The following is an 18,514-nucleotide window of genomic DNA, read 5'->3' as shown; positions in this document are numbered from 1 at the left end:
AGCTTATTATTCTAGTCTACGACCCTTTCAAACTTCTTTTATATCTAATGGCGTTTTCTTTTCTGCAAATAATGTCGGCCTGTTGATTTTTCTCAGCTCTCTGGTCGCGTAAAATTTACATTGATAGCCATAAGTAACACCAATTGAACCTTAATCAGTAAGCTGGGTTGATTTATTAACCTATATCGCGCCATCGATTTTTCGATAGGTTTTGGGCTCAGGAAAAAAAGCTCCACTACGCATACCCAAAAAAATAATGTTCGAACCTGCAAAATTTGAGTTTTTTGACTTTTTTCTTTGCTTTTTAAGGTTTTTTTCATGACCTACTTAAAAAAATTTCATTTGATTTTAAAATTTTCCTGTATACCCTGTCCGACTCAAAACTGTCCGCTAAAAAATTTGGCTATAACAGTTTTATGAAAAAAAAAAAAAAAATATTTTTTGGGTTTTGAAGAGTGTTTCTGTGAAAAAATTTATTTTTTCGCCATTTTTTTTTAAGGGTTTCTTCAGAAACGTGCGAAAGTGTTGCCGATGAAAACGAATTTGTCTCATAGTTCCTATCCCACTTAAAATTATGCGATAAAAACGTTGGCATTGACAGTTAAAAAAAAATTTTTTTTTGGTTTTTGGGACTTGTTTTGATCGAGATCGATGTTTTTAATTTTCAAGGCTCCAAATCATTTTTTATGTATATGTTTCCGCTAGACTCACCATCATGCGAATCATGCAAACTATTGCAGAAAAAGATAACGGAACAAATTGGGAATGAATACGATATGGAAAAAAACAAAAGACAAGAGAGAGATTAAAAAAATATTTAAAGTTATAGGTTTAACCATGGTTCCACTATATACAGGTTGGCTCATCTGTAAAGCAACAAAATATGTCTGTTCAAATTGTCAAAATCTGTGTATTGGTTTTGGTGCGAATGGTATGGAATGGAAACATAACCCTGCAAAAAATGCGATTAGTCTAGGATGAGTCCGGGATGAGTCGCAAGGGAGTATGCGACCAATGCCAGTTTTGATCTCTTTGTATGAGTTCAACTGTTCCCTTTTGTTTGAGCATGTCCTATGAAGAGACTAATTGTACCCATTTATACCCGAAAGGGATCGATGGGACCAATCCCCTTTGTACCCATATGGGAACATAAGAGAGTAGTCTCTTTTCGGCCCAATAAGGACTCAAATACGGACCAGTCGCATTTTTACACCAATGGTAGTAAAATGATACATACTCACCGATGTAATCCGTTTAAAAATAAAACAATAATTAAAATTAGTTTTATTTTCATTTCCGGTTTATATTGAAATAAGCAAGTTTAAAAATTCAGTCTTTTATAATTTTTATGCAGGTACTACGTTAATGCTACTCATTAAAACAGTTCAGTAAAACACAAGCATTTTGTTAATTAGAAATAACTTAAGTTTTAAACTTTTTTCAGACATCAGTTGATCAGACTTAATAATAGATGGCTTTATTTATTTTGAAATTATATTAATATATTATTAGATCTCATTTTTATCTAGTTTATTTCATTCATTCATTTGTTTAATTAAAAATAAACTCTTATCAACTCTGAAACTTGGCCAGGACTCTTTTTGTGTGGCTTGACAAAAGTTTTTGGTTTCATTTAGTGAGCATTTTAGCGCGTTTTTTTTTTTGTGCTTATAACTTTATGGGAAAGAACAAAAAATATTTTTGTAAATATTGCAATAAATTATTAGATAATTCACAAGGTCTTAAATTCCTTATATGTGCTATGATTTTAAACCTCTCATATGTGCTTTGTTGTTGTTTATTATATAAAATTTGGATAAAAAACTACAATTCAGCAGCCTATGCATATCAGATGTACTAAGTTATTGCCAAATAAATTGTTTTGTTTTTTATTTTTTTAAATGTCAAAGAATTTTCATTAATAGAAGGATAAGCGGTAGCATACATTTAGATTTTTACAGGCTTTTTACAGATGACCCTCCTTACGGATATACTTAAATACGATCTACAACAGGATGTGGTGTTCACGAGAGTCGTATTTAAAAAGATAGTACATAGGACAATAGGAGACCTAGTGAATTGATCATATATAATTAATTTCGATTAACATTTTTCTGCCAATGTAGTAAATGTCAAGTAACGCGGCAAAGTTTTATCAGCCCAAACTTAATCGACTACCATACATGTATATAATACCTACTCATATATTGCTACTTCAGACTAGGTACACTCATAAAATCAGAGTGCGGATACAATGCTGTTTAAATATTTTAGTTTTTGTATTCAATAATCGAATGTACCTTAATTAAAATTTTTTCTTGTCACACTTATGCTGCTACAGTCACAAAAATTTTGTAGGCTGTACTGTTTTGATTTAGAATTCTAAACTCATTGTGAGCATTTTGTATTAGCAACACAGGAATACTATATATATGACTTGTTTACTATCTTTAAAAGATATGCATTTATATGGACAAGTATAGAAACTTTTAAATTTAAAATTAACTTAAAAGTTATAGCCACAAAGTTATATAAAATGATATATGTTTATTATATCGACTTCACGCAGAAACTTAATCGAATCACAATTTGGTATAATGAAATTTGATTGTCATTTGTTACATTGACAATAAAATCCGACCAATAAAGCAAAACGTACCAAATTTTTGACTACATTCGGCATTCAATAAAGCACTAATGAAATGATTCAGAATTTGCATTTTGTACGGAAGATTGAGTTCAATAAAGGCTTTGGATAAAGATTAATCTCCTGTGTAAAATTTGTATTAATTACTTGTATATAATTTTTTTTTTAATATTTAAGTGTGGCCAAAGTTTTTGTATTGAACACAAATTTAAGTAATTCACACAGTAATAAAGTATATATGTACATTCGGTACACAATAAAATCATAGAAAAAAAAACGAAAAATAATAATTCATAACAAGATTTTTTGTTGCCTTAAATGAGCGTTGTTTTGCACAACTTTTGGACAAACGAAAGCTCCTAATATTATTATACTTTTTATAAAATTATTATATATCATAAAACTAACTTAAGAGTTTTGGTCTCGAACCGTAAATCTTTTTGTCTAAAAAATTCTGGCAGCGGCTTCTAAAGTTATTATTTGTAAACGTATAGTAAAATTTACTCCGATCGTAGTAGAATTCAAATGTAGTTATGTATGATAGACAACCCTCTAAAATATATATGACGAATTTGTCAGAATAAGGTGATGGCAAATCGAATTCAACCCAATTTGCCGTGCAGAAGAGTGTCAAGTCAAAAAAATGTATGCATTAATTTCGATCAACTGACATATTGTTGTACTAATGCATTGTTATAATTGTGACCCCTGTTTTTTTTGTCGGTGAAGCTTCTTAAAATGTTTTGACTTGGCAAATTGCAATCCTTTTCGGAGCATATCCTCGGGGGTTAATCCCTTAAAAGGAAGTGTAGACACAGCTCCTAAAAATCTAAAAGTTTAAATTCAAAAAACAATGTATTTATATAAGGGGTTATATGTAAATACCTGCCAATGCGCTATACAAGTTTGGGAACGATTTCAGCCCAATTTTGCCGTGAGTCCCGTCCAAATTCAAAGCAATTATCACGTCTGTTTTTATAATTAGTGGTAAATTTTTGATATTGTTGCATAATAATTATGCAATCGTAGATTCCTGTAAAAGGCACGAATGGTATTTAAAAAGTATTTAAAAGTTGACATTTAACTTACATATACATCTCTGTTAGAAGATGTAATTTTTTCGTCCATTTGCTGCATCTCATATACGTCACAAAGTGGAAAATACTTTACGACGGGTGTATTTTGTACTTCCTGACGAACTAACTGCTCGGTAGCAACTTTCAGCCCAGCTATGGCATCCATGATAGCGGTATTTTGGGTATCAACTATCATTTGCAGGTGATCAAGTTTTTCTAAATTCTTCTCAATTGATTGTAGTTGCCTCTCAAATATTTTAAAGTGGCTGCAGGACACAACTTCGAAAACGCTTTGGGTGGCTTCTATAATAAATTGAAAAACGATCATTAATAGTGTGAATTAATAATCCTGTATCAACTCAATTAATTTCGATCGGCGTTTTTTTGTAAGCTGGTGGAAATAAAGCGCTCAGTATATTACCGAATTTCCTAGAAAGCACAACGCGAAGTAAGCCAGTTCCGTTGGGTAAACGGATTGTCAAAGCAGCTAAAAAGAGAGTCAACTAGCCAAAATCCTTCCACCACTTGCATAGTTCCGCCATGATGAAAGTGTATAGCTACTTGGAGCGTTTCCTTTTTAAGGTCGCTTGCAAAAAAACATTATTATTTAAATTTACCGACATATAAGGCAAACTTTACTTAGCCGAGATATTTTTTCATTGCGTAGTTTTCGTTATTGTGTGATAAAACTTTACCTGTAGTATGTTCGATGACCGACGATGATAAGCTGATCCGACGAGATTCTAAAAATATAGGAAAAATTTAGTTTATCAGTGTTGTCTAACCATAAGTCTACAGCTATAAATTTGCGCTAAAAAGACTCATCCATTGCGAGTGTCGATTGATATGTAATAATCATTGTAGTTATTGTAGGAATAGTCGCGAATTGCTGAGCGGTCGACTATTAATTGTGATTGACACTGGCAACAGGAGGTATGTTTTAAAGTGCTACTTTCGTATGAAAGGCTTGATTACCTATTGTAGATTCGCTGGCACACGTAACGCTGCTGGTTCTCGGGTAACTATTTTCATCTGAAACTATAATTTTTCAAAATGTGTTAAACGATGTTAGGTAATAAACAGAGCTGGTAGAATCAAGGACAGGTGTTTAATTCTCAAATAGATATGAGCAAATAATTGAAAAGAATTGAAAGTAATCGATAGTATTTGAGATAATTGATCAAAAATTTAAAAATGGTGTATTCGCTACCAAGTACCAGTAACAAGTAATTGTAATTGAGAATTAAATTTTTTAATTACCAAGTATATTCATTACTACGCAGCTCTGATAATAAATCATGTTAAAGGAGTGTTTACTTACATTTAACTTTCTTTGCTGGGATTGCCGCCGTCGAGGAGTTTTTGTTTTGCGCCTCAAATTTTTTGAAAATGTGCTCAAAAAGAAAAAAATGTTAGTTATAAATATAAATAAAATAAATAAAAGTAAGGAAGTAAATAACTACATGCAAGTATGTAAAATTGGAATTAGAAGTTTATCTGTTAGAGGGATACACATCAATTTGTATTCGACATCATCCAGATAAAATTCTTCTACAATAGGCGAAGGAGCGAGGTCGGCAGTGCATATTCCCAATGTAAGAGAATCGATAGGTTCAGTGAAAAAGCTGTTTAAATTCAGTAATTTCTTTCCTTTTATAACATTACTATTTTGATCTATGAATTCTACTATTTCTACATAATCTTGTGATTTCAGCGAACAATAATTATTTGGACGTTGTGTGGATAGCATATATCCGTCAAAATAAAAACTGTTTATGCAATTATCTTTAGTCTTAAATCCTGAAAATTTAGAATCAGTGACGATTGTTTCCTGCATTACATTATTTGATATTTGTCGTAATATTTGTCTTGGTTGTCTTACGTAAGATTTCAAAACTTGTAAATAATTTTCAAAAGAATAGGCGGAATAATTTGAAGGAATACCAAGTTCTTTAACATCTTCCGCAATGTGCAGTAAACCATGCACATTGTAGTTAATGCTATTTTCTCCAAACACAGCAGCATAATTTTTAACAAATAACTTTAGAATATCACTCGCTAAATCATCTACATCTCCAGGAATTTCGTCTTTAAAAACATAGATTCCATAGTAGAGAAGAAACATACGAAATTCTGTAGCTTTCCAGTTCGCTATATCAACCAAAGGTCTTGGTTTTCGAACAAATTCCTTTGTTATATAGGGACGTAAAGCTAGTAGTTTTGAAGATATGTTAATTTTTGCTTCTTTTCTAAATTTATAGTTTGACTCATTGCTTATAATAAATAAAATTAATAAATTTTCGCATTACACCTAAATCAATTAAGTGCATAACGTCTATGGGTACTTGTTTTACCATGTCAATGCCAATATTTTCTAAGGGAGATAAATTATTTCTAAAAGCTGGCGCATGTTTGTCAGGGTACTTTCGTTCTAAAAAATCTTCGTTAGAAACAAGCGTTCCAGCCTCTGTGCTATAAGTTAGGACGCCATTAATTTTGTGTCCCACTTGAGTACATTTTGGACAACCATGTCCCCCAGTATGCCCAAGTATTCCGCAAAGAAAAGCTTTTGCAGGCGCATCACAAACAAAAGCCCTTATTGTAAATTTTATGCAGCGGCCATTGAAATCGAAACCATTTTCCCGAAGTTCTGCTACTTCCTTCAGTGAATTCAGCCAAAAATTGGGTAACTGAACTTGGTTTCGATTTACCTAGATAAATTCCAGTAAAAAACTGCCGTATTTGTTATATTAACTAGTCGCAATAAAATTGGCCAAACTTGTACCCTAGAACTACGATATAATGGTAACCCATCAATATTAACATCAACAATTATGTTGTTATAATTATTTAACGTTTCTCCAATTCTATTTAGTTGCGTTTTAATGCCTATGTTACAGTAGAATCCCGGGCTCATATTTTTAAGTAAAATTCCAGACTTATTTTTTAAAAGAGTTTCCGCACTTTTGGGTACATTCATACCTTCTTCTAAAAGAATCGTTAAAAGTTCGGAAAGACTTTTATATGTTATTTTGTTACGAATTCCCCATTTTTTTAGTTTTTCAAAAAGAGGTACTTTCTGCGAGCAACTTGGCTCATCAGGAAGCACTTCTTCAATATCTGTCGATCAAGAAATTTGCGCGGCCGGGTCAGTTTCTTTTCTATCCAAACTTAATTTTGCACGACCCTTTTTCCTTTCTCTGCTAACTAATCGACGCATATGGCGTTTACTTACCTTACTCATGCTGCGATAGTTCTTTTATTGTATTTTTTTTTATTCTTTTATTAATTCAACACAAATTTTTTGTCATATGATTTTGCACTTATCACTCAATTTGCTAAAACTAATGACTGCCAAATACCGATTACATTGCACGTAAATTTATCGATAGAATTGTGATAGCTAATCCACTATTCCGATCATAAGAAAAACTTATTACTGGGGTGCTTTGCCAAATAAGTTAAAAAAGGTACATTTTGACATTTATCGTTATGAACATGCACGCCAGAAATATATTTTGCTGGTAGAGTCATCTGGGCGCTTCAAACCGAAGAAAACGTTAAGGCTTGTCATTGTTATCTTATAAAAAAAATTTCACTGCATACCAACAATATTGCATGCAATTTTCTGTACTTATTGTAAACAATTTTTAAACTTGTTTAGTTGAGATCGTATGTCAAATCTAAGCACTGGGAGAAGGGCCTGTCAAAGTTGACATAGTCGTAACCATATTTTTACTTACACATATCAATTGGCATCAGTTATCGGTGCCTCAGCCTAAAAATCGTGAAATGTTCATAAAAATGAAGAAAACGAAAAAAATTACTAACATATTCCAGAAAAAATAAGTCTCTTAGTCATAACGTATCCAAAACAATGAATAAAATCTACAAAAATTTATTAAATTCACCAACTCAAATATTTTTAGGTTAATCGATATAGCGAAAACCCAAAAACCAATTGGTTGGCCATGGTATGGTTATGACTATTGTGAATGAAACTAAGTGTAATATCTTCTGCATAGACGTCAAAATTCCAAAGTGATTGGATCACCTGATTTGTAATTGACTATCGCTGTCTCATTCTGTATCTCTTTCTATCACCCGCTGAAGATAGCCGGCTCTATGCGCCGCCATATTGAACACCCTGTCAAAAAAAAAAGTAGCCATATTGAACATCCTGTGAGTCAGTTGACAGATAGGATATCACACTTAGTTTCATTCACAATGGTTATGGCTACGGCGTTATGGTATGGTACTATTGACCAATTACATTGATTTCTCTAAATTTGGTTGGATCAGCTTTTTTATATGGATATGGATACGTCAAGTTTAAACGGCCCTGAAAGCGTTCTATGTGAGGCAGGATTTACATAAAACACTTGACGCGTCATGTATCGTTCTACATTAGACAAGTTTTATATTTTGATTATATAACAGGCGAAGTAACGCAACTACGCGTTAACATAGAACGCTTGACGCGTCACTTCGCTGAAATGCTTTGACAGTGCCATGCTAGCAATATCTCAACTTCATGAATCGTTTTGTTACAAAGATACAATATTCATAATCTAAATAAAATAGCTATTAAAGCTAGTTGTTTTTTTTTTTTTTTTGATAGAAAGCTCAAAGGAAATTATGTCAAAAATCTGCAACAGGTTCCAATTTTTCATTTTAATTATAACATTTTTACAGGCCACTCTAATAAAAAATCATTGCGTTCGCTTAACGCACGAACATAAATGACCTCTTAATGTCCGAACCGAAATAAGAATTGGAAGCGCGTTAGCTTTTTCCTCAGAAATTCAATTTCGGTTGCTCTCATATAATTTGTATGTGCATTCGACAGTATTCGACAGAAAAAAATCGATGGTTTTCCTAAAATAAAACAATCGATAGTGCCATCGTTATTTTTGCAGCTCTATGGATAACAAAAAACAGCTGTTATTTCTTTTCCGTGCATAAAAATATTGAACATTCTTGTTGACATCGTTTTATTGCAATATATTAAATATATATAGTGGGTTTATAAAATTGCGCGTGAAAGTTTGGACGCGATGAATTTGTACGATTTGGCGATGATCAGCCTTAAACCGAACAAAGTTTTGTTAATCGTTTACTTTAGCTGTCAACTGCTAAATCTCGTCCAGGTGTAAAAAGACGCACCCAGGATCACGAATCCGAAGGCGGAAATTCAAAATTTTATTTCGTTTCGGAGATATTCGCAAACAAAATTGAAAATTTTCATGTGGTTGCTGTTGTTTTGATGATTTAGTAGTACCCACAAGAAAAACTGTGCGTAAAAGTGTTTTGCGCGGATATAGTTTTGGTCTCCAAACCGATGTTGGACCCACTCAGGGTAGTTTTTTATAAGCGTGGACGAAGGTCGGCAATGCAGAAAGGTGTTCTGCGTAAAAATACTATGGATCCCACCCCGGTTTCGGAGCGCTCCGGGGCCATTTTTCGGTTTTATGGAAATAACTTTTAACAGAAATAAAATTTAGAATTTTCGCTCTCGGATTCGTGGTCCTGGAATCAAAATGCGTCTTTTGACACCTCTTCCGATATTTTTGGTCTGGTTTTAGCAGTTGTGAGCTAAAATAAACAAATACCAATGTTGTACTCAAGTTTGTGAAACCAAGAAAATACGTTTATGTTGGGACAAGCTCAGCAAAGGAGGTCAAGGAGGATCTGGTCGCCAGTTTTTTTTAGAATTCAGGACGTGTATTCTACCTACTAAAGAGCCATGAGAAATTCAATTACATGGAAGGATTAAAAATTGAAAATACGCAGGCCTAAATGAGTCATTGTTGAGATATTACACCATTATTTACCGAAAAAGTGCCTTTGGGGAATTCTATTCGACAGCATGACACTGCTAATACGCGTCCAAAAATATCGAGAGAGGTGTCAAAAGACGCGTATTGACATCAGTATTAATAATCCGAAACCGGAAAAGAAAACTTTTATCTCTGTCCGGAGATATTTGCAGTTGAAGTTGGCGATTTTCATGTGGTTATTGTAATGTTGGGGTACCCACAAAAAAAATTGTGAATACAAGTGTTTTGCGCGGATATAGTTTTGGTCTCCAAACCGGTGTTGGACCCACCCAGGGTAATTTTTTATAAACGCGGCCGAAGGTCGCCAATGCAAAGGTGTTCTGCGCAAAAATACTGTGGATCCCACCCCGGTTTCGGAGGGACCCGTGGATCATTTTTCGGTTTTTCGTTAATATCTTTTGAACGACTTAAAATTTTTCTTCTCCGGTTTCGGATTGTTAGTACTTATGTCAATTAGCAGTGTCATGCTGTCGTATAGAATTACCTGCCTTTGTTTTAGTTTTCTCATATACTAATTTTCTACACAAAATTATATACTATGTAACATACAAAAATAACTTCGGAAATATAAATTGTATAAAAATATCTTTTAAAATACTTCAGTCTAAGGAAAAGGCAAGTATGAGTTCCTAAAAAGTAAGCAACTTAGGATAAATTATATAGGATATATAGGTACTCTTCGTTTACTTCACCAACACAGAACTTGAAAAATGGAGTTCTGAATATACTTGAAAAAGAATAGATTCTCTCAATCGCGTATTGGGCCCACTTTGCGAAGATGGCAATACAGCCACTGCAACTGACACTGCTGAGATCAATAAATCTGCAGGTACTCCATCAGAAATAATTGTTGGCTCCTTTCTAGCAGTCAATAGTATGTTAAATGGAGTTACTGGCAACCGAGAACAAATCACTAAAACTATTTCACGTGCTTCTGAGCTGGAAAAATATTTCAATCACAATTTTTTAGAGATAACCCAGCAAGTGCGTTCTAAAGGGGTAAACCTCAATGCTACAGCTCCAGATTTACATGGAGTTTGATCAATTGGAACGCATCAAACAACTTGAATCCATACTCGGTGCTGAATAAATTCGCAGTATACCGGGTGAACGTACTGAAAAGCTTATACGACATGCAGAAGATAATACAAAATTTGCACAAGAAGCGGAATTAATCGAAGAAAATCTGATCTTGCCTATGAAGAGGTACAGTGAAATACAAAATAATTTATTCGAATCATTTGGGGCTATGAATAAACGACTTGAAGAAAAAATTTAAGCAGAGAAACGTGCAGAAAGCGAATTGGATATTGGGTACCTTGGTTGCTGTGTACTATTTGGGATGATTTAGGTTAAAAGGTTCCAAGTTTATTAAAAAACGCAAAATCAAAGTATGTTTTGTATAAATATGAAGTACGTTAAGTTAGCAGTAGTAGAGGGTGGTGTTTATCTTTTTAGTTAAAGGATCTTTAGTAAAACATAAATACTTGATTTTCCTCAAAGGAAAAATTAGTCCAGCCCTACAATTATGTACAAATTTAAAAGAACATGCAATTTATATGTTAACCCGCAAGCAGCCAAGTTTACTGTTGAGTATGATCCTATATATTCTACTAAAATAATAATAATAGTGTTTTTTCTCGGTAAATATCCGCTTCTCTTCCAATATGTGGTGTGCTGTTTTTAATTGTTCCCACTGGTCATCCTAAACGTTTTTGGCCGACTCCGAACGCATCTGCTTAGGCAGATGACTTTTTTTGCTGAGAAACTTTCATGGCAGAAGCACAATCGAAGAGTTAATCAAGCCACAAAATCTGTTTGAAGTAAGTTGTTCGCCCACTTTTCAAAAAGGATAAAAAACATTCTCCGAAAATTTAACCCTTACTTCGGCGTGGTCGGTAAGTACTAGTAATTTAAGTTCGGTATAGGGCGCAACAATTTTTCTTAAATAATTCGATTCCATCACCTGTAATTTTTTATATTTTCCTCATTTCGTTGCTGATTTGTTTTCAATATATCTTAAAAAGGGCTACATAGATTTCAAACTGACTAATCCCAACTGTACCCAAAAGAGACTAAAGGGGGTCAATTATGCCCAACTGTAGACAAAAGACATCAATCGGGGATCAATCTCTTTAGGGATTAATCGCATGATTTTTTGCAGGGAAAACTTAGCAGTTTTTGTATGCGTAAGTAAAATGTTGCCAATGTGTTGGTTTCATTTTGAGTTTGCCATCTCCTTTTGACAATCCCTTCGACCATGCAATGACATAAATAAAATCAGCTGATGAGATGAGCCAACCTGTACATAATTGAACCATGGGTTTAACTGAGAGGCTCAGCAGTGAGCGATTGATAGAATGTATTATAATGCTTCAATGCTCTTGTTGAAACAGATATAGAAACATACGAGAATATTATTAAACAAAAGAGAATTAATGTAGAATGGGACTCTTGCATAATTACTGATTATGAAAGAGTATTTAGATGCTTTAAGTGTTTGGGATTTAATCACAAGGCGGTTGAATGTATCAATAAAAAAGCATGTAGTAGATGTGGAGGCAATCACGATTTCAGAGATTGTATATCAAATGTATATAATTGTGTAAACTGTTGTGAGCTAGTCCAGAAAAAATTTATAGAGGCTGATGTACACCATGCTGCGTTTAGTAAGGAATGCCCAGCATATAAAAGATATATTCAAAACAAATCCAAAACTGGAAAGTAGCAATTAAATAATCTAATTTGTCTTTATCTTAATATAAATATTATTGTAAGTAATAAAAATGAATTAGAAAGACTGATCCAGATTAAAAATCCAGCGATAGTATTTTGCGCTGAAACATGTACCACAAATGTCGTAACAAATCAAGAGTTGAAAATAGAATCCTACAAATTAGTACGTTGTGACTCCCCTACTATGGGGGGCATACTGGTGGCGTTCTTGTTTATGTACATGATTCAGTTGAATACTGCGTTAAACATAATAAAGAAATCGATAAAAACTTGTGGTATATTTTTATCCAATTGAAGCACTTTAACCCAAAAATTCAAGTGGGTGTGATTTATCACTCACCCAGCACAAGCGATTCAGATTTTATAAACTATTTACGTAATGTCTTAGGTATTACTTTTGAAAATTTGGAAACAATATTCTTGTAGGAGATTTTAATATTAATTTAAATAATACATCAACATATAGTACACAACTAATTGATCTGTTTAAATCATACTCTATGTATCAAAAAATTGATTTCGATACTCTTATAACGGATATATCTAGAACAAAAATCGATTTACTATTTTCGGATAATAATGATATTGTTTGCGAAAGGTTAGATGAACATCAAATAACTGATCATGAAACAATCCAATTTAAAATTAAAAGTAGTCCACAATTAAAAATGAGAAGTATTAGAAAAATAACCTCATGGGAGTATTATAATAATGAATCACTTCTTAACCAACTGCGTCTGTGTGATTTCAGTAATTTTGATCATATTGATTTAGAGAGTAAGGTTTTGCTGATTAATAAAAGCATTTTAAATATCATGCAATATCTTACCAGAGAAAAAGTAGTGCATTTAAAAATACATAATAAATGGTTTGACAAGGAGCTAGCCAATACGAACAAATTCAAATTTGAACTTTTTAAACTGGCTCAAATCTCAGGCAACTGGGACGAATACCGGTATATAAAACATAAATACAAAGAGTTGGTAAAAATTAAAAAAGTTAAGTATATGGAATATAATATAAATAAAAATAGTCATGATAGCAAAATGATGTGGAAATATCTAAAACAGGCCATAAGTATGGGAAAAGAAGATACATCAATAAAGAAGATTGTAATAAACGGTCAAATATACAATGGCGAATCGGAAATTGCTGTCAACTTAAATAAATATTTTGTTGGTAGTATTACTGATATTTGTAATAATATAGAGGTATTTGATAGAGAAGTATATATAACTAATCAAAGAAACTGCGTTTTTAAATTTGTCAAAGTTGGATCAGATGACATCGCTGAATTTATCAGTAAGTTTAAAGCTGTGAGAGGTAGAAAAAAATTATTATCAGATGGTGTGGTGAAAGATGCAACCCCCTATTTAGGCTTCTTCTATTCTCAAATAGTAAATGAAAGTTTAAGTAGTGGCATAGTGCCTAGTATGTGGAAAACTTCAACAATTGTTCCTATAGAGAAAGTTAAAAATACTATTAAAGCAGAAGAGTTACGGCCCATAAATTCATTGCCCAGCGATGAAAACATTTTAGAACTTGTGGTAAAGAACCAATTGGTTCAGTACTTAGAAAAGAATAAGATACTTATATATCAACAATCAGGCTTTAGAAAAAATCATTCCTGCGAAACAGCCTTAAATTTGTTGATCTTAAAAGAGCTTTTGACACCATAGATATAAAAATACTAGTGGAAAAATTATCAGACATAGGCATTCAAGGTTTAGAACTAGACTGGTTGAAAAGTGTTTTAAGCAACCGTAAGCAAAGAACAATAATTGGCTCATCGTTGTCAGATGAAGTGGATGTTAAGGTTGGGCTTCCACAAGGCTCTGTCCTCGCTCCAACTTTATACAACATTTACATTAATGATATTAATTCAATTTTGAAATATAGTTCAATAAAATTGTTTGCTGACGATGCACTAATTTGGATAAGTGGTAGGAACGAAAATGATGTAAGAAATAAATTACAAAGTGACTTAAATGCCTTTTATATTTGGTTGTGCGCTAACAAACTTTAACTTAATATCGAAAAAACTAAATACATGTTAATAACTAGAAAGAATGTTTCCGATATTGGTACTCTCAAAATAAATAATTCAGAAATTGAAAACGTAGATACTATTAAATACCTTGCTATCGTAATAGATTGTAAATTAAAATTCAACGCCCATGTCGCTTATATAACAAATAAAATAGCAAGTAAATTTGGTTTATGCAAAGAACCTGCAAAAACCTAAGTAATTACTATAAAACTAAAGTATATCGATCTGTTGTTGAACCTTACTTTTTATATTGCTTTACAATTTTATTTGTTATGAAAGATTCGCAAATCGATAAATTGAGAAAAATGCAGAATAAAGCTATGCGATTCATCTTAAACAAACGTTATGATACCCCAATAAAAGATATGCTACTTAGTTTAAATTGGATGAGCGTGAAGCAACAAATATTTTTCTTTACGATGAAGTTTATATACAATATAAAAACCGGAAATTTACCTGAATACTTAAGAACAAATATTAGAGTTAATTATGATGTCCATGGAAGAAATACAAGACAAAGAAATGATTTCAAATTACCTAATTATAAAACAGAATCTGAACAGAATAGTCTTTTTTACAAATGGTTAAAATGCTTCAATGAACTATCTGAATACATAAAAAATAGTGATAATAACTTGTTTAAAAAAAGGTTATACACTTACGTCAAATCTATGAGGATAAAATAAATACTAAGATCTGAGCTGGTTTGTGACACGTATTCCTAATTTATATATCTAATTCTAAAATTACAAATTTCCTCGTTTATATATGTATATATATACATATATCTATTTAAACTGATGTACCTGTTGTTAAACTATTGTACCTATTGTTAATTAATGCAATAATTTTTTCAATTGTATAAGCTAGGCTCTTCGAGTCCTAATAAATAAATGAAAAATAAGTATACCAAAATGATCAGTGGACGAGCTAAGTTGATTTAGCCATGTCCGTCTGTCCGTCCGTCCATCTCTCCGTTTGTTTGAACGCAAACTAGTCCCTCAATTTTTGAGATATCTTGATGAAATTTGGTAAGCAGGCATATTTTGATGGGGTATTTGACATTTGTCGGAATCGATCGGATGGGACCACTATAGCATATACCTCCTATACAATCGATTGTTCAATAAGAGGGTTTTCACCATTTCTGCCCCATATCTGCCTCATTTTAACAGCTAGCAACAAAATTTTACCACAAGCTTACGTATTGGGCATAGATCGTCAAGATCGGACATATTTATAATATATATCGCATATAACCGACTGTTTAGGTAAAAGGTTTTTCATAATTTTTGTCGAAATCGATTTTTAGTCCCATATATAAAACCATCTATTTTTAGAAATCTCACGCGCCCAACGCTTTTATTTAATTGTGTGATCAACGCCTTAGATTGATGCGGAGTGTGATGACTAGTACCTAGGACCTACCTAATTATTTTCTATATTTTAGTATTATTACTACATAATGTAAGCATTGTTTTCAATAAAATCGTTTAACTTAAACAATTTTTTTTTTATAATTTTATTACTAGAAATATTCTCTGCTGTAAGGAAAATCTGTGTACACAATTTCATTACGATCCGTTAAAATATCTTCGAGCCATTTTTTAAAATTTGAAGTTTTTCCTATTTATTGTTATAAATCCACTTGGGAAATGAAATACCATTGATATAAAGCTTTTTTTGCAAAGATATAACTTATTTTATTCGTCCACGACTCTTTAAAAATCTTTTATATAAAAGTGGGCGTGGTCCTTAAGCGATTTCGTAAATTTTTCTTCAAAGCATTCCTTATAGCTTATAGTAAAGGCAACCTCTGCTAAATTTTGTTACGATAAGTTTAACGATTTTTGATTTATGATTAATAATATTTGTAATCAATTTTCAATTTTATCACAAGTGGGCGGTGTCACGCCCATTTTAAAATTTTTTTTTTATTTTTATTAGGAGTCTTAATATCAGTCCACACGTCAAATTTCAACATTCTAGGCGTATTATTTACTGAATAAACACGTTTTTTGTGTTTTCCCAAATGTTATATATAAAAAGTGGGCGTGGTTATTATCCGATTTCGCTCATTTTCTATACCAATGTATTATGGGTCCAGATAAGCTCGTGTACCAAATTTGGTGAATATATCTCAATATTTACTCAAGTTATCGTGTTAATGGACAGACGGATGGACGGACGGACGGACGGACATGGCCCAATTAAATTTTTTTTCGATACTGATAATTTTGATATATGGAAGTACAACCAACCGTTATCCAATCAAAGTTAATATACTCTGTGCGCAAAGCACGCTGAGTATAAAGAGTGGGGTTGTTAGGAATCGAAGCTTTCAAATTTTCATTACCGGAATCGGAATAAGGGCCCGCATTACGTTTAACGATCCGTGATCGAAACTCATTTTTAAATGACAATATTTTTTATGGTTTCTAACAAAAATTTAAACACGCTGACGAATTTGCCAAACTCAGTATAAGAGTATATACGATTTCTTTGAAGCAAAATAAGATTTCCTAAAATATCGATTTTGATAGGAGGTAGGAATGGTTATAATAATCTTTCAAAAAAAAAAAAAATTCTGGAAGTGACACGATCTCAAATGTATATAGCTAAAGGGTGTTTTTTGACTTTAGATTCGAATATATTAAAAACCTTAAGTGCCGCGAATATTTTGACTCAGTTTCATGTTCGCCACGTCGAAGCCTTCGAGAAAGTATAGTCGTGATTCTGGTTACAAAATTTATTTGGATTTTTGTAGGTCTGTGAGCAGAAAAAAAGCAGAAAATGGCGTTTGCAGCAATATTAGACATGAATATCTTCGAAATCTTGAACCGATTTAGAAAATCTGACATCAGATTAAGGTCCTGTGCAAAAAACACTTAGCACCAATAACACAAATCTTGCCATCGATATTTTACATTTTTTTTTGTTCCAAATTGTAGTGCTTATTTGGGTCTTAATATCCTCGGGATCGTCATCCCTTATTAGAACTGTAATCAGAAGTTTAAGCAGGGTACCAGACACATATGTAAAATTTGCGTATGCCTTATACATTTTTCTATTCAACCTTTCTAATGATTCGGAACCGAAATAGGAATCGAAAGTTTAAATTAATCGCAAGTTTCCACATATCGAATTTCTATATGAGCTTAATGGAGACATCAACATAGTTTAGATAAAGGCATCTTTTGGAAGAAAAAAGATCCGCTGTCATGGGAAGTGAGCTCATGCTCCTCACATTTTCCTGATCAGGCGATTTAATTACTTCCGAACGCCATAACTAAGCTTAAAAAAAGCTAATTGGGAAGGTTACAATTCATTTGCGGTGTGTTCTTTTGCTACAATCTCTATGCCGATTGATGTTCGACCACACTTTTATGCAAAAGCTTTAGAATTGGCAAGAGAAAGTTTCCTTGTGCGACATGCCTATATAAAGGATCTCAATATGAAAATCAGAGAACTGGTGGATCAAAAAAAAAAATTTGCCGCGATAGTGTTTTGTCGCATGCGGAAAAAAATGTTCCGGACCTCTCCATAGATCAGCGCTGCTGTTTTATCCGAAGGAGCTTAAGAATACAAACTTACCATACAGAATTGGTAAATACCTAGTTATACAAAACGATTTCGGGCACCATATTAACAGTATTCAAAAAATGTGTGAATAGATTCAAAATCAGCCTTAAGGTTCCAAATTTTTTATTTAAATTTATGCCCACATATTTTGTATTCTAAACCACTGTGTGATATCACTGGTCATTGGAGTACTTAACCTACAGACAGGCCCGTCGACAGGGGGGGGACGGGGGGATTCCCCCGGGCCCGGGGTTTCTCAGGGGGGCTACGATTTAGAGGCATTAAGAATTTTTTTTTAATTCAAGAGAGTCTTTAGTGGTTTCATGTGCAAATTTTAAAGCAACGAATATTGATAATGATCTTTTGCGTGGGCCTTCGACCAGTGAGGAGACTATAAAAACATCAAACAAAAATGTATGTTTACATGAATCCGAAATCGTAAAGTTTTCGTGGTGACACTGATGAAGGTTCATCTTCAAAAAGTCTTCCAACAATACCACCAACTCTGTATCAAAGTCCAGATTATTTAAAAGACTTCAATATCGGTACGGTGAATAATGAGTTTTTGCGATCTGAAGAAGGC

General features: G+C 32.8%; 1 protein-coding gene, 1 long non-coding RNA gene and 1 pseudogene across 5 annotated transcripts; 2 read left to right on the top strand and 1 right to left on the bottom strand.

The window, feature by feature from the left end:
- Positions 1 to 1,284: 1,284 nt before the first annotated feature.
- On the bottom strand, positions 1,285 to 7,146 carry LOC137245227 (uncharacterized). Of its 4 annotated transcripts, none has more exons than XM_067775543.1 (8): positions 6,959 to 7,146; positions 5,045 to 5,117; positions 4,699 to 4,755; positions 4,419 to 4,466; positions 4,145 to 4,210; positions 3,737 to 4,026; positions 3,533 to 3,680; positions 1,285 to 3,468 (listed from the first exon to the last, which is right to left on the bottom strand). In XM_067775543.1, the coding sequence occupies exons 1-7, from the start codon at positions 6,965 to 6,967 to the stop codon at positions 3,663 to 3,665; spliced, it is 561 nt and encodes a 186-aa protein (XP_067631644.1). In that variant the 5' UTR covers positions 6,968 to 7,146; the 3' UTR covers positions 1,285 to 3,468; positions 3,533 to 3,662. The 4 variants fall into 4 exon arrangements, with proteins under 4 accessions (XP_067631644.1, XP_067631643.1, XP_067631642.1 ...); XM_067775542.1 differs by having other exon boundaries at positions 1,285 to 3,476; positions 4,699 to 4,761; positions 6,959 to 7,122; XM_067775541.1 differs by having other exon boundaries at positions 4,699 to 4,761; positions 6,959 to 7,122.
- A 1,514-nt stretch (positions 7,147 to 8,660) lies between these two features.
- On the top strand, positions 8,661 to 10,146 carry LOC137247012 (uncharacterized). Its single transcript, XR_010951757.1, has 2 exons — positions 8,661 to 8,873; positions 9,312 to 10,146. It is a non-coding gene; the product is annotated as an uncharacterized lncRNA (long non-coding RNA).
- A 155-nt stretch (positions 10,147 to 10,301) lies between these two features.
- LOC137247011 (uncharacterized) lies at positions 10,302 to 11,607 on the top strand (annotated as a pseudogene).
- Positions 11,608 to 18,514: the final 6,907 nt, after the last annotated feature.

The sequence above is a fragment of the Eurosta solidaginis genome, chromosome 3 (genome assembly GCF_040869045.1).
Source record: "Eurosta solidaginis isolate ZX-2024a chromosome 3, ASM4086904v1, whole genome shotgun sequence".
Taxonomy (NCBI): domain Eukaryota; kingdom Metazoa; phylum Arthropoda; class Insecta; order Diptera; family Tephritidae; genus Eurosta; species Eurosta solidaginis.
This window is presented reverse-complemented; position numbering and strand designations above follow the sequence as displayed.

Coding starts and splice junctions, on each gene's coding strand:
- LOC137245227 (XM_067775542.1), bottom strand. Junction 4,762..5,044: donor CCCAGCAAAGAAAGTTAAAT/GTAAGTAAACAC, acceptor GAAAAATTATAG/TTTCAGATGAAAATAGTTAC. Junction 4,027..4,144: donor TGTGCTTTCTAGGAAATTCG/GTAATATACTGA, acceptor AATTTATTATAG/AAGCCACCCAAAGCGTTTTC.